Genomic DNA, 13,775 nt, shown 5'->3' with positions numbered 1-13,775 from the left:
TTTTTCGAAGTAAGCTCCATATTTTGTCCAGTTGTATAGACTGAGGTAGACTTGTCTGTAAATGTTGTTTAGCTGGATGTATATGTGTCAAGATTTTATCAACAATTCATGTAGCAAAAGCTACCGTCTATTTTTGTGAGCAAAAATTGTTGCTGGACATAACATATATTATTGTACAGATATACTTGCACCTTTTGAGTCTACTATTAAAGTACAAGTCTAGCAAGAGGTCAAGATGAATACAGGTCTGGGAGGAAAACTCGAATCTGACTAGTACATGATTATTATACGATTCCTAAATATGTGTGTACAAACACTACCAAAAATGCGTTTTCTCATTTTTCTTGTTACTTCTTAAACACAAAAAAAATTCTTAAAAGAAGAAAACTTTCTGTGTTTAAGAAAACTATTTTGTCCACGAGTTAAGAATTTCTTTCTTAAGTGATTTTTTCTCAGAAAATTTGTCTTGAAGCAAGATAATTCAAGAAAGGGGAGAAAAAACATCTTATATTTTCTTAACATAACAAGAAAAATAATCTTGAAGGTAATAAAAACAAGAAATTTAGACTTGAATTTCTAGAAATTCTTAATGGTTAAAAACTTGCTGAGAAATAGTTTCTTTACTTGATAGCATTAGGAAAGTGTTCCTTGTTATGAGAATTTCCATGGAACCGATCAGACAAATTCTTCAATTTTTCTTTCTTATTCATTCTTGAACTTCTTAATATAAGAAAATTTGTTCACGAGTTAAGAAAAAATAGAAAAGCAAGAAAAATTATTTTTGGTAGTGAAGGTGTTCAGGCTTTTCCCCCAGACTCTGTTTTCCTCCTGATTTTCCTGTTTAGCATTGCTTTTTCTACATCCAAGAACCAACCAATCGAATTAGTGTACGTGTGTCGACGGCGTGTCACTACAAAATGTCTAGTACAAACAAAGTGCCTAAAGATGACACAAGGATGAGTATTAAAGACAAACTTGTAAAAATAACCACTTAATTCTTTATTTGTCTGTGGCTATGGTTGTATTATTGTACAGTCTCAAAGACAAGTGCAGGTGTATCGGTACACAGAATTCAAACAACAATACAATGTTACCGGTAACTCAAATTGGAAGAAATGGTGAAATTTTCAAAACTCTGGTATTCCCCTGTTGAATCTCTTAAATGAAGTATTCCACATCGGATGACTAAGCTCTCACCTAACTTTTTCCCCATGTTGATAGTAATGTATCAAATGTACCACGAGTAGAGGGCTTCTTGTATAGCCAATTGTCATTTTTTGTGCGTAAAGTTGAAATGCTTATATTTGTGTATCACCAAATACACAACACTTAAAACACGAAATACACTACATTAAGTTAATATACATAATTAAACAGTGCACGTGATGCACATCAGTTCAAAATAAACAAACCCCCAACTAAAATGGCTTTTGAAAAAAATACTTGTTTAGCACTAGACAGATTCTCTTAAACTCCCTGATTGAATATGGAAAACCGTAACTGTTTCCATCCCACTGCTGACTTTGACCTTATTTGGATCCACATTTAGCTTGACATTTCTGTTAGCTATTCTTCCTATGCTCCTTTACATGTAATACATGAATTGCAATACAAAATCACATAACACTGTTATAACAGACACAGAACAATCATACTTGAAAGACATGGTATACATTAACAACATACAGATTCTGAAGTAAAAGAAATACAAGTTCCTACAACAACTGTCCTGTGTTGTGAAGCATTTGAGTGGTTAGAGAAGTCCTAAATTGTTGTTATACTTTGAAGACTGGAGCGGTTTTTCTTCTCTCAGTCTCTGTGGCTGGAAGTTTGTCTCCTTTCCATGGCCTGGAGTGAAGGAAAAACAAATAAACAAACTAACAACACATGAACTAGAGGAAAGGGAATTACGGTACCCGGTAGATCAGAAAGAAACCATGGACAACAGTTCTGGTTGGGCTATACTTATTACCTCCATGAAAAATTGAGGTTATATTTTGACCACAAGCATGGTGTGTGGGTGGGCGGATGTCAATATGATAATGCAAGAAGGCCTGGATGGATTGATATTTAATATGTGGGTACCTCCTGAGGAACCTCGAAATGATTAGAGTTTGGGCCTCCTACCGACTTTTTATGGTACTGCAGCAATACCTTGATATCTTTTTGTTCTGGACAAGCTACACATGTATGGTTACGATGTTAAGGTGGCATAATGTGTAGATAGCTTTTAACGTTATATAAATACGTATGTATTATGAAGACTTGAATTGTATAGAAAAAAATCATATTTTCTTTCACAGAAAAGTGTCACCTATGATATCTTGTACCACACAAATGAACGTCCAAACTTACTTGTAGTACATTCTGGGCATGTTCTCCAGATTTACCTGCTCAAACACCTGCAAGAAAAAGAAAGAAAAAACTTGAAATTTTTTGGTCTATTATCATAATATCAACAGTGCATTCCTGGGAGTTTAAGAACATAGCAAAGCTTAGTAGCCGTGAAGCCACATCAATTGAATTTCATGAATGACATCCTGTTGTAGACTCCAAATCTAAAAGCAAGAGCAGGGAAAACAAGATTGGTAAAAGCAACAAACGAGATGCCTACATTTTCAAAAAAGAGACCTTAATTAACGTTGTAACATGAATTGAAGCCACAAAACATGGCATCACATCGGCCTTTGGTTGTGTACAAAGAACTTTGTTACCATCTTTACCTTAATACTTTCGGCCGAGGCTCCGCTGGGTGCAGCCAGACCCGTTGCCATGGGCGTGGCTCCCTTGGTGAAGGGCGTGGCAGTTTTGGCTCTACGTTGTGCTTGTGTGGATGTGGTCGGGTGAACAGGTTTGGCGGTGCCGTACAGCAGCGGATGGGCGCTCTGAGACCGGTTCTCTCCGGTACCGGTTAGCGCTCGTATGTGGCCGGAGATGGGGTCCGCTGTGATCAAATGTAATCTCACTTTAATGTGTTACATAATATTGTAGGTCCATATAATTCAAATTCTTGTCATCGTTTTAGTATCGTGATCACATATTTCCCAAATCTTTTCTTATCCCTTATTTCTTATTATTTTCCCCACACTGTCTTTATTGGCGCAATCTTTATTGACGCAACAAATTACTTAAGTACAGCGACTTAAGTAAGGTCTTCTACATTTATACATACAAACAATCAAGTGGATACAAACTTACGAACGGTGTAAGAATATATCATCTACACTGCTGGTTCTAAGGTCTAAACATTCTTTTATATATTTAGCTATTTGTACACAGTAATGGTTATCTCCTCCTTGACAGTAAATAAACTTATTTAGAGAATGGAATGGAATGTATTGGATTCTTTTAAACAAGCACCAAGAAAGCTGAACAGCTTTGAGCGTTTATTATCTATCTTATTTGAACAGAATGGAGAAGAATTCTGGTCTCGGGGATTTTATGATACCTTCCGATTTCTACGTTCAATTTATGACTGCAGATTCTTATCTTTGTGATTTCTCTACGAATGTCAAAATTATGTATATCAGAAATGTACTTTTTTCTCCGTACGTTTCCTTCAACGCGGTGTAAAAGAAAAGTTCACATGATTCGTCTCGTGATCGACCTTTAGAACGTTGACCTCACCTGCTTGCTGGACGGAGTGCGCCCTGATGGCCATGCCGTACTGCCAGCGCCTCACAGCGGAATCCGCGGTCCTCTGCAGCCTGCTGGGTGTGCCGCAGCGGAAGGGCGGCCTGGCGGGCCCCCGGCCGTCCATCGAAGGGGAGCCAGGGGACGACAGTTGTGTCGCTGCAGGTACAGAGCCTGTGGACCAGGCTAGGGAAAAAAGGTGGAATTTGTTTGTACTGCATACCCGGTAAACCGCCGCGCCTCATGGCGAAACACACTCTGAAGAGTGCAAGCTGCACATCTGGACAGATTTATCTGATCCACTCACACCAGGAAGGTTCCCGACTCTTTTCTATAAGTGTGGCGGGGTCTTTCATATTACGTGCTCTGGGTGCTGAGTTCTCCTCAAATATGAACACCCTACCATCACACCAAATTGTGTGAAAATGTTCCCGGGGTTAAACACTATCTCACTGGATCCGCGCCACTTCGGCGACCTCGCTGCGACCGAGTGATTTGACAGCGCCTTCAATGAATTTCATCGATAAATGACGAATCGTCTTAGGCTTTGTGTGTTTTGTTGTCATTTCAGTCGTACGTTTTGCATGACATTACCATTATAAAGTCATGGGTAATTCATAAACAGTTTAGGCCGCAGCGAGGTCGCCAACGTGTCGCGGGTCCAGTGAGATAGAGGTTTTGCGCCTTACCCATGCCTGGGCTCCCCTGCGGACTCTGGGGTGTGTTGGTCTGCGCCAGTCTGCGGCTGCGCGCCTCCGATATCAGGCTGATGCTGGACACGGTGTGCGGGACGTTCAGGGAGAACAGGAACCTGGGAACGAGGAAACACCACGTGATCAAACACAGCAGAGAACCAGGGAACACCACAGAAGATCTCTTGTTGGAATTTAAGAGGGAGATGCTAACGTCACACGTGAATAAAACTTCATTTTCATTTATCTATCTTACCAGTAGATAGGTCCCTTGACCTGTTATAAGGTGTTCCTGGATTCACGTGTCCAGAAAGCTCAGAAAGACTGAGCGAAAAAAAAATCGCCGTGGTTTTGAAAGAACAGGCCACCACGAAAGCATCGAACATGAAACCATCGCGGACTTAAAAGCATTTACAGTACAAGGCACCACCATCAGGAAATAAAGTATCGCCAAAATTAACTGAAACAGAATCTAATTTCATAACAATTAGAATCTAATAATTAGAATCCAATAACTATTTAATAAATAATAATATTTAGGCCGATCATAGATAGAACGTACCTGTTGTAAAAGTCGATGATTTTGGGACTGTCGAAGTCTTTGACATCAAGGTACAGGTTTGTGTGCGGATTCATCTCAAGAGCCTGAAGTGAGAAGGTAAGCTAGTCGGTAAATCGGCCGCAAACCCAAACAGCCCAAAAGGATCTCTACAGAAAAAGGTACCAGTTAGTTATTACACTATCATGAGTTAGCACAAAATAGAATTACAAAAAATAGCACATTTTCGAATCGACGTGTAAGTATCGGATTTTACATTTAAATTCAACATCATTGATCCAAAAAGGTGTAAATTTAATTTTCACGGTGAAATTGATCATTGTTAGATGAAAATTAGAAGACAAGTTCTCTATCTAGGTTCAGACGTAATAGACAATGATTAGACTTTTAGCTTAAGCTTAAAATCACGCGGTAAGCTTAAGGATGTCAGTCTGTCAGAGCAAACAATTGATATAAACACACATGGCAAGCAAAGACATTGGTCTATCACTGAAAATCACATCACGCAATTCAACTGATTTTTGCAGGATAAGTCGTTAAGCGGGTATCTCACTGGACTGCGCCAAATAATAGTTGCACCTTTGCGAGTTTTCGCCGATGTTCCCTTGCGGTAACATCTACGCGCGACGCACGGGTAAAATTGTGTAAATGCATTTAAGTTTGCGTGGTTTTTATCCCGCGTTATGGCGAAAATGGAGTGTTCGCGGTGGTGAAAACAGCGAACATGAAACCACCGCGATCATTTCTGCATTTACAGTACATGACCTCTACAAAGAATGTCACATTCTCAGTTTCTTCTTCAGATCAAATACAAGATAACTTTATTGAAAATCGTAGTGTTGCCACTGCTGTTCAAAATCAACATATAATGATTAGAATTCATCAGAATGAGATTTGCATCGTTTTGCGCCATTTTGCCAATTGCTGTTTTTTTTCACTAAAAAAAATTATTTCATGCGACGTATGCGCCGGTTTAAACCACTTTGCGAAGGTCTTTCGCAATTAGGCGCATCCCAGTGAGATACCCTCCTACGTCCCCTGGCGTGTGCACACGCCGTTTGGGACAATGATCATGGTAGTGATTAAAGCACACACGACATCACGGACCACCTCAGTCTCCACAATACACATACTTTCACGTGGTCCTGGTTGATAACCTTTTGGCTGACTTCTGGAACGTCTATGATCTAGATGACCATGCAGGGATGAGATGGGGGAATGGGGGTGGTGGGTGGTGGTGAGGAGGTGAGAAGACAATGGCATGCAAATAGGTGAGTGATGAGAGATAAAGGTGTTGACACTCAAGTGTACAAGTTCGTGAATATATAGTTTCATCAAGTCACTGAATTAACAAAATTCTTTGTAGGCAACTAAGGGTTTTATTCATACGGACATTTCGGTGACCGTCCGCTTCCTCAGGGGAAGTTCTGCGTGGTTTACTTTAATTTGCACTGCAGCATAGGTGTCGCTGCTTACAGATGCGGGCCTAATGTAAAGTATTTCATCCATGTGGTCCGAAGCGGAAAGGAGTGTATTACATTGTACGCAGGGACAACTAAAGCTGCAGTGCAAAGTTAACCAGTCAGAATTGCCCTGAGAATGGTGACAGACGAACACGGAAACGTCGGTGTGAATAAAGCACTTCGTTCTGTACAAAGAATTTTGTGATTCAAGACTACAAGTGTACAAAAACTAGACTTAAGTAGAAGTAATAGAGTGGGTGACTTGTGAAGGTTTCTCGATGAGAAATGAATGGGATTGTAATGATGTTAATTGACTCCATATCCCCAACGTAAAACAATGAACTATGCAAAGTATATCTTTCAAAACAGGTTTGAAAACATCTTGTCAATACTTGAACAATTTCTTAATGAATTTCTTCACTGTGCAGATTACAGAAGAAGAAGACTATGCGCGACAATTGTAACAGGTACAATGTATGGCGACTTACGTACATTACAGTTGAACTATTGATATCTAACAATCTTAAAGAACTAATCTAATCTATGAATTCCAAGCTATGCATGATTATACTCTAGAACAGTACATCGATAAGAGGTATGCTGCTTCAGGAATGTATAGTATTGTCTCGTTTTCGCAGAGTTTTTCATATGCTGTGAAGAAAATTGATCTTTAATCAACGTTGTTTATTGTTTTATTGTAGTGTTATTGAGCGTCCCTACCATTGGTCGGTCTATCGTGCCCCTTAGGATTAGTGCGCATGCATGTCGAGGGTTCCTCTTGAGTGCTGTGCTTAAATCCTGTATTGCCTGAACAACAGGGGAAACAACAATACTTAGTAATACTACTGTCTATAAGGCTAGGCCCTGAGGCGTCGCCAAAATCTTTCCACCACATCGTTGGCTTCCATCACTCTATGGTGTAACCTTTGCAATTAGCATCCATTAGTCTTAAAAAGATTGATATTTACATCTCATTTGTATCAGCACTCGCATGGCTAGAATTACACTTTTTGAGTACGTTTGACAACTTCTCGCCATAAAAAAATATCCCATTCTAATCACAGGGAAAAGAAGCTCTAGAATCATTGAAAAATCATGCAAAATAACAACTTTTAAACTTCATTTCATGTCATTTCTAAAATTGTTACAATAATTGATATGATGATACAACTGTAGCTAAGGCTTCAGGAGTGCGTTTTACCATTTTCTCCTCGTTAAATGTCATCCATGCCAGAGCCCGGATACAGTAAACATCCTGGGGGTAAAGGGTGGTAAAAAGTAAGGTTTATTCTAAACAAAAAGCGATCACCAGAAAATCAGAACTGTCTGTATCTGTATGGCCGGTATTACCGCCTTTGGTTTAACACACCAGATTCGCAGGCACGCGGTACGACAGCAGACGGTTATATTACACTGGACAACCCGTTACACCTAACCTTAGCACTAACTCCAAGTATTGTTTAAAGCTCTCCAATGGGAATGCTCAGATCTGTAGACCTTTTTCTTCATATTTTTTGCCTGCCAGTTGGTTCTAACGTGAGTAGGGTGATGCTACGTACCGGGTTGACGTTGTCTAGCACCACCGCCTTTTCCGCATCCCTGAGTGCGTTCTTCTTGTCCCCTGTGTGATGCAAAGTCACAACCATACATCAACATGAACAGAAATATAGTGTTTTCGAATAAGCTCGTTCACCATTCCGAGGACGCATGCTCAGGGTCAAAGGTGAAGGCCACTGACAGTTCTTGTCTCGGCCATGCTTTACACATGTCCAGACTCCGTCTCTTTATGTCTCAGGGGCCTTTACCTTTAATCTTGCGCATGCGTACTCGGAACGTTGAATGACCATATTGTCGGAAAATAGAAATTCAACACAAGAAGGTGATTGACACATACTTATTGATGCACACATTACTTACAACATTTTGCATAAGCGAAGGCCCTCTTGGCAAACAGTGGCGTCATCAGACATGAGTTGGAATGACACCCCGCTAAACAGCCATTCTGTCGGAAAAGACAAGAACAGGTCTTACAAAACAATTTGAGCGTTCTCATATATAAACATATTGTTGCTGGTCCGCTTTTCTTCTTGAAACAAGTAACGTCCAATCATGACCTTGACCAGACGGCAGTCACCATGATTACTGGTAAAGTGGGAGACACCCGGCGGTGTTCGATTACATAATGTAGCAAGTGGCAGGACAGAGCTGGAGGGGCTGGTCACCATATGTAAATACGAATATGTTTGAGTAAGAAGAGCAATAGTTTGTCAGGCTACATCATGTGATGGTGAATTTTATGTAGTTACTTTATATTTTTATCTTTCTAGTTACAGTTTGTTTTATTTCATTCTACACAATCTCTGTATGGCGACAATTCTCCCATTTACCTTCGGTATGCTGACGACTTTAATAGCTTTGGTGTATTGTTTGATGGCTTCTCGGTGACGACCCAGGTTCTGTAGCGCCAATCCAAGATGGTAGTACAACTCGTACAGCTGTGAAAAGATACATTTAGAAACATACTTTAGGAACCTCTATCAAGCCAACAGCTTATGAAAACAAAGAAACAAACACGCGACGCCCGTGCTTAGTCGGGCAGAATCAATTACTAGTATATCTCTGCTATAGCCTTTACCAGGCTGCAAATGTCGCTGGTAAGAGTAGAACTTGGCAGTTGGGAGCCTGGGTCGCAAACTGTACTCCCGGCTGGCTAACTCCTCGGGCATATTATCTGTCTATTTGACCAATTTGTATAGCCTCTACCAGGCTCCACAGGGCGCTGGAAAAATCGTTGAAATTGGACAAATAGACGGATAACATGCCAGAGAAGCTAGTTTGGACCTCTCGTGGATGGCATATTGGACCCTCTCTCCATAGTCGACTCCCTTAGCATACTATTTACTCTATTTGGCCAATTTCTACTCTTTTTCCAGCCATCCGCGGGGCCTGGTAGAGGCTACAATTTGTACTCCTTCCAGTGACATATAGAGCCAGGAAGAATTAATTGTGCGTCAGCTCGCTGAAGAAGACGTACCAACATGATGTGTTTACTGGCGGGCGGCTCGTACCCTTCCGGTAAATTCCGACGGGACACGAGCTTCAATAGGTGGTTGTAGTTCTCTACTACCTGCGGAAATAATGGAAAAAGTAAGGTCAAACAGTAATAAATATCAAGGCTTAACAGTCTAAATACACTTACTTCTTTTCAATGACTTCTTTTAAGTCTGAGGACTTCTCTTGCTACGGCTAATATTCAATAATCTCCAACCTGTCTTCATGTCTTACTATTGTTAGCCGTGATTTTAAGTTCGCAGTGAAGAGATCACCGAGAAAATGCGAACATGTCACCACTGCAAGCATTTTCCTTTTACGCCATTTGCCAACGGCTACCACTGATGAAAGGCCATCAAATAGAGGTAATGCTTAAAAGTCGCTCTTTTTTTCTTTCTTGTTTGGCGAGCTCCCGTCGCCAGCATTTGATTGGGATAAACTACGTGGGGTACCCTGGTTGTCACAGAGCGGGCAAAAAAGTCGCTGTTCTTTGTAGGCAGGCTCTCTATAGGCAAAGCAAATTGAAGACGTGATTGTTTGTGGTCTGTTATATAATATAATTTCCTGTCGTTTGAAGCAGAGTTGTTTGAAAGTCAGCGTGAGACAGACAAGGCGTCGTGGGAAAAATGCGAAGTTCGCTACGTTGTTACTTGGTCTTGCGATGTTGCATGTCCTACTCTCCAAGCAGAGGATGGGTCCGGTAGGTTTTTGACGTGTTTTTAGGCGTTTTTGTCGGGCTTTCTACTTTGTCTTTTTTTTTTTGGTCTCGCCAGAAACAGAACAAAACAGAAAGTCCGACAAAAACGCCTAAAAACACGTCAAAAACCTGCCGGAACCCATCCTCGGCTTGGATAGTAGCATGTCTTACACTGTTAACGTGACGTGTCGTAAACGTTTGGGTGTTCTGCACGGTTACCGTCACTATATTGTTACAAGCCATAAAAGGGTAGCATCAAAGTAAGTGGCAAAAGGCGTCTGCCAGGCCTTTTACCAAGCCACTCAGTGGTTTACGGATGCACATGTGGTAGATAGCTATATTCATTTTGATGATATAGAAACGAGCATTTTGAAACATTCCTGAAGTAGTGCTTGGCAATATATTAGGTTCTACACTAAGTCGCAACCTTATAGAAAGACAGGACTGATATATGGTTCGCCGAACCGGCGTCCTCATTATCAAACACCCTCAATAACTGGGCCGCCATGATAAGCCTGGCACTTAAGAACAGGCGTGTCCCCGGCCCTTAAGACAAGGAGCCAGATGTTTCGACAGTTGAGTCTTAAGGAGCGAACCGAGTGATCTTGTGTTGTCTACGTTGATAAAACAAGGCTGTCTCGCAAACAGCTTTTAGAAATGTGTTCAATTTGCGAAGTTCCCCTCAATTCGTCGGTGAATAATAAGAAGAAAGAAGATATAAGAAGCTTCCCTGGCAGCAACTTATGTCTCAAACAGTTCAAAGTACTCCATAGAAGGGTCGATTTAAGTTAAAGTCCTTCCCGCATCTCCGTTTCGGCAGCCCTTGGGCCACACAACTTTGTGCAAGTCACTATAGCAGGGGGCTAGTCCAATGGTAGTGGTGTGTGTTCAACTACCATAGTCTTTCTCAAATGCTGAGTGCTAAGCAGAGAAAGCAGTATGTACCATTTCTGGAGTCTTTGGTATGACCCGGTCGGGGTTCGAACTCACGACCTACCATGTGCAATGCGAACATTCTACCCATTAGGCCATTGCACCGGAAGGGTCGATAGCAGAGTAATAATGTCGACCGGCTACACTTCAACTATGTACACAATTCTGGGGTCTGAACTCATTTATCTTCAACATGTCTCTGTAGCTAAGTCAGCTGAAATTAAATCCGAGTGGCGTGGAATTTAATTTGGTCGGACAAAGCTCGCCTGTTGTGTATTAATCACCGTGTGACAGTAACGCAAGTGGTTACCATGGATTCTGTAACAACGTTGTTGAGAGGATAAATTCGAAGCTGTCTTTGCATGCCTTCTACACGTAACGTTAGGAATGGGAGCAACGGCGTTCATTTAGTGAGTGGGGGGGGGGGGGCTGATTCACGATTTTCATCATACTGGGGCCAGGGTCTAATGCTCACGGTGGAGATTGTTCCCCTAGCTTTTCCCGAATTTTACGATCCATATCCCCGTAGAAGGGCCTGGTGGAGGCTAGAAGAACCGGGCCCACATGGTGAAAATCACGTATCGGCGCCCTTCCCCCTAAAATGGGGAACACTGCTTTTTTGATCAACAGATGTTACCCATGTACAGTATTTAGTTGTAACGTACCACTGACCTAGATTCTCTTGTGTTTCCGTTTGGCGTGAGTTTGTGTACAGTATGGTAGACCTACACAGACCGTTGTTGAGCATAACGGTACGCTGTGACACGCATGCAGTCATCAAATTTCCTGTGTTATTTTGTTTCTTCATCGCGAAGAAAATACAGTCGAACCTGGTTTCAGGAACCACCCAGGGTACTAAGGAAAAATGGTTGTACGGAGGACAGGTGGTTGCTGAGGACAGGGTGGGGTTAACTATGTAAAAATGGATGGGAGTGTTCCAATGTTCCCGACCAGGTTTGACTGTAATAACAAAGTTTCCCCGCGGACACTGCAGTAGTAAACTGCATACGGCGTGAACTGAACACCAGATAATGTCAGGTACAAATTGTATATAACGACATGTATGTAATAACAGGGACGCTATACAACGAAACCCCTTGGTGGGAGCGCTGTGCCTTGCCTCACTTCATAGGTGAACACCAGTATACATTTCCTGCCCTAAGCTTGCGAAAACACTTTCAAAGTGTTCTCTTGGCGTCTACGTATATTTAACGTATCTTAGTTCACCAATTCGTCGAACATAAAACTGCTCGTGGAACGCATTTCGTTTAGTACCTTGTGTCTGAAGTGGTATCTGTTGTATGCTCGAACCACGGTATGTACAAAGTGTAGAACTGTATGTATCTGCCCTCCTGACTTTGCTTGAACCCAAAACATGTTTCACGTCACGCAGACGGTGTTTAACGGCTGGTCCTTTCACCACGTCGTCATAGCAACCCAAGACTAGCTGACGGATACGTGATACACCGCGTTTCATATTATTGACCATAATAATCCCACCACTATTTGAGCACGAAAACACCGGTTTGTGTTGCCTGGCCCTGTGACATTTGTATAAACATCTGTTACCGAAACAGCACACATATTTGCGTTGACGCCTGGCAATGCATTGTCGTAGATCGACAGATACATAAGGGGCAAACCTTCTCATATTGAACACATGGAAAACTTCCTAAACTTGAAAAACACCACATTTATTATTTTCGTAAATCACGGATTCTTGTTTCTAATTGAATGTTCTGAAAGTGTACATGCCGAACTGCAGACCGTTGATGTACCGTTACATTTTTGACTGTAACATTTAGGCAAGGCGACATTTAGGTAGGATCTAAAGAAAGCACACAAAAAACATACGTAACAAACCCATTAGTTCAACTAGAGAAAACCTATTGCTGTACCGTTTCTAACGTCTAGACTGAGATGTCATGAAGTAAAAACTGAATCATGTTTCTGAGGGTGCCGTCACATTCGTTGTACGATTGTCGTACCATCGTAGACTAAGGGGATTTGGGGGGGCAGTCGTGTTTGTGTCGTATAATTCAATTCATCTGACAGTCTTATTGTCGAAAAGGTCTTTGTCGGTGGCTGCTTAAACCAATCCTATGACATCAAAATCGTACCACGACCTACATTTTGTTCGACCTACTACGACTAACAATGTATCTTTCGCTAACTCCAGTTTTAGCTGTTTATACCATAAACAGGTAACACAAATGTACCGGCACACGGGAACTATAGCCACAACACTCTCCGGTTGCGGCTGCACACAACGAGGTTAACAACACACAAAACACTAGTACTGTCCTTAACGTACCCGCTTCCACCGCTTCGACCTTTCGTTCCTCATGGCCTCCTTCAGAGTGATCTGTGCCTCTTCCTGGATCTGTAGAAGTTTCTGTTCGACGGTCGGCATGTCTGTACTCCCTTTACTCCTGTCCCTGCGCTAGTGGAACTGTTCATGTTATAACTCCACACGTCTGTATGAGTGTGCTCTATTCATCCTCCCTCACGTCACCAGTGACCATGGTGCATATACAAAGCCCTACGCCTCCACAATGGCCCAGCTATCCTATGTCCCACGGTATAGGTCGGGTTGCCGGTACCTTTCTACCGGTCCACTTGAATTGAATGGCTCGTCGGACACCAAAAGCCCCTTAGCGGCGGAAGGTAATGCTCTTAACGCCGCGGAGAAAGCAAACGGGATTTGAAGTTCGTTAGTGTAGGGGGACCTAGCAACGTGCCCGACG

The 13,775-nt window shown here is 41.9% G+C and overlaps 2 protein-coding genes across 2 annotated transcripts; both read right to left on the bottom strand.

Moving 5' to 3' along the window:
* Positions 1 to 1,724: 1,724 nt before the first annotated feature.
* LOC136436001 (uncharacterized) lies at positions 1,725 to 3,780 on the bottom strand. Its single transcript, XM_066429715.1, has 4 exons — positions 3,628 to 3,780; positions 2,724 to 2,944; positions 2,356 to 2,402; positions 1,725 to 1,848 (listed from the first exon to the last, which is right to left on the bottom strand). Exons 1-4 carry the CDS (start codon positions 3,758 to 3,760, stop codon positions 1,776 to 1,778), a joined length of 474 nt encoding a protein of 157 aa, XP_066285812.1. The 5' UTR covers positions 3,761 to 3,780; the 3' UTR covers positions 1,725 to 1,775.
* A 3,696-nt stretch (positions 3,781 to 7,476) lies between these two features.
* Positions 7,477 to 13,441, bottom strand: LOC136434734 (uncharacterized). The gene is made up of 6 exons (XM_066427767.1): positions 13,343 to 13,441; positions 9,382 to 9,474; positions 8,735 to 8,842; positions 8,265 to 8,349; positions 7,907 to 7,968; positions 7,477 to 7,602 (listed from the first exon to the last, which is right to left on the bottom strand). Exons 1-6 carry the CDS (start codon positions 13,439 to 13,441, stop codon positions 7,492 to 7,494), a joined length of 558 nt encoding a protein of 185 aa, XP_066283864.1. The 3' UTR covers positions 7,477 to 7,491.
* Between the last annotated feature and the right edge of the window lie 334 nt (positions 13,442 to 13,775).

This window comes from Branchiostoma lanceolatum, chromosome 5 (assembly GCF_035083965.1).
Source record: "Branchiostoma lanceolatum isolate klBraLanc5 chromosome 5, klBraLanc5.hap2, whole genome shotgun sequence".
NCBI lineage: Eukaryota > Metazoa > Chordata > Leptocardii > Amphioxiformes > Branchiostomatidae > Branchiostoma > Branchiostoma lanceolatum.
The sequence above is the reverse complement of the archived record's forward strand: the minus strand, read 5'-3'. Positions and strand labels throughout refer to the sequence as shown.

What these genes read in the sequence shown, in the direction of transcription:
- LOC136434734 (XM_066427767.1), bottom strand. Translation starts at nt 13,441, where the DNA reads ATGCCGACCGTCGAACAGAAACTTCTACAGATCCAGGAAGAGGCACAG. An exon ending in CTTCGCTTATGCAAAATGTT is followed by an intron (nt 7,969 to 8,264) that starts GTAAGTAATGTG and finishes TGCATCACACAG; the next exon opens with GGGACAAGAAGAACGCACTC. An exon ending in TGCTAGACAACGTCAACCCG is followed by an intron (nt 7,603 to 7,906) that starts GTACGTAGCATC and finishes CTTTACCCCCAG; the next exon opens with GATGTTTACTGTATCCGGGC.
- LOC136436001 (XM_066429715.1), bottom strand. Translation starts at nt 3,760, where the DNA reads ATGGACGGCCGGGGGCCCGCCAGGCCGCCCTTCCGCTGCGGCACACCC. An exon ending in CCTCGGCCGAAAGTATTAAG is followed by an intron (nt 2,403 to 2,723) that starts GTAAAGATGGTA and finishes TTTTTCTTGCAG; the next exon opens with GTGTTTGAGCAGGTAAATCT. An exon ending in ATGCCCAGAATGTACTACAA is followed by an intron (nt 1,849 to 2,355) that starts GTAAGTTTGGAC and finishes CCTTCACTCCAG; the next exon opens with GCCATGGAAAGGAGACAAAC.